A 286-nucleotide genomic window follows, 5' to 3' on the forward strand; every position below is an offset into this window, starting at 1 on the left:
AGGGAGGTCCACAGTCTCCTCCCACCCCATAACCAGGAGGTTTCCCCAGCCCCACGGTGGTACCTGTGGCGTGGGTGGCCTCGAAGCCCTTCTTCTGGACGGAGTTATCGGAGACGAATTTGAGGAACATCTTTTTGCCGGAGGAGACGAGGGGCTCGGGCTCTTTGGCTCCGCAGAAGCGGCCGAGCACCGGGGCTTTGGCATCCTTGCCGTCGTAGATCTCCAGGTGGTCGTAGGCGCATTCCTGCTGCGCCTCCACGTCCAGCTCTGAGAAGGTCTGCGGAGG

General features: G+C 62.2%; 1 protein-coding gene across 1 annotated transcript in view; it reads right to left on the reverse strand.

Moving 5' to 3' along the window:
• BMP1 (bone morphogenetic protein 1) overlaps positions 1–286 on the reverse strand; it is a 41,178-nt gene that overhangs the window by 10,133 nt on the left and 30,759 nt on the right. Inside the window, exon 18 of the mRNA XM_019473900.1 lies at positions 64–277. Within this exon, the coding sequence (XP_019329445.1) occupies positions 64–277 (214 nt within the window). The remainder of the gene's footprint in view (positions 1–63; positions 278–286) is intronic.

This window comes from Aptenodytes forsteri, unplaced genomic scaffold, assembly GCF_000699145.1.
Source record: "Aptenodytes forsteri isolate BGI_AS27 unplaced genomic scaffold, ASM69914v1 Scaffold168, whole genome shotgun sequence".
NCBI classification, from domain to species: domain Eukaryota; kingdom Metazoa; phylum Chordata; class Aves; order Sphenisciformes; family Spheniscidae; genus Aptenodytes; species Aptenodytes forsteri.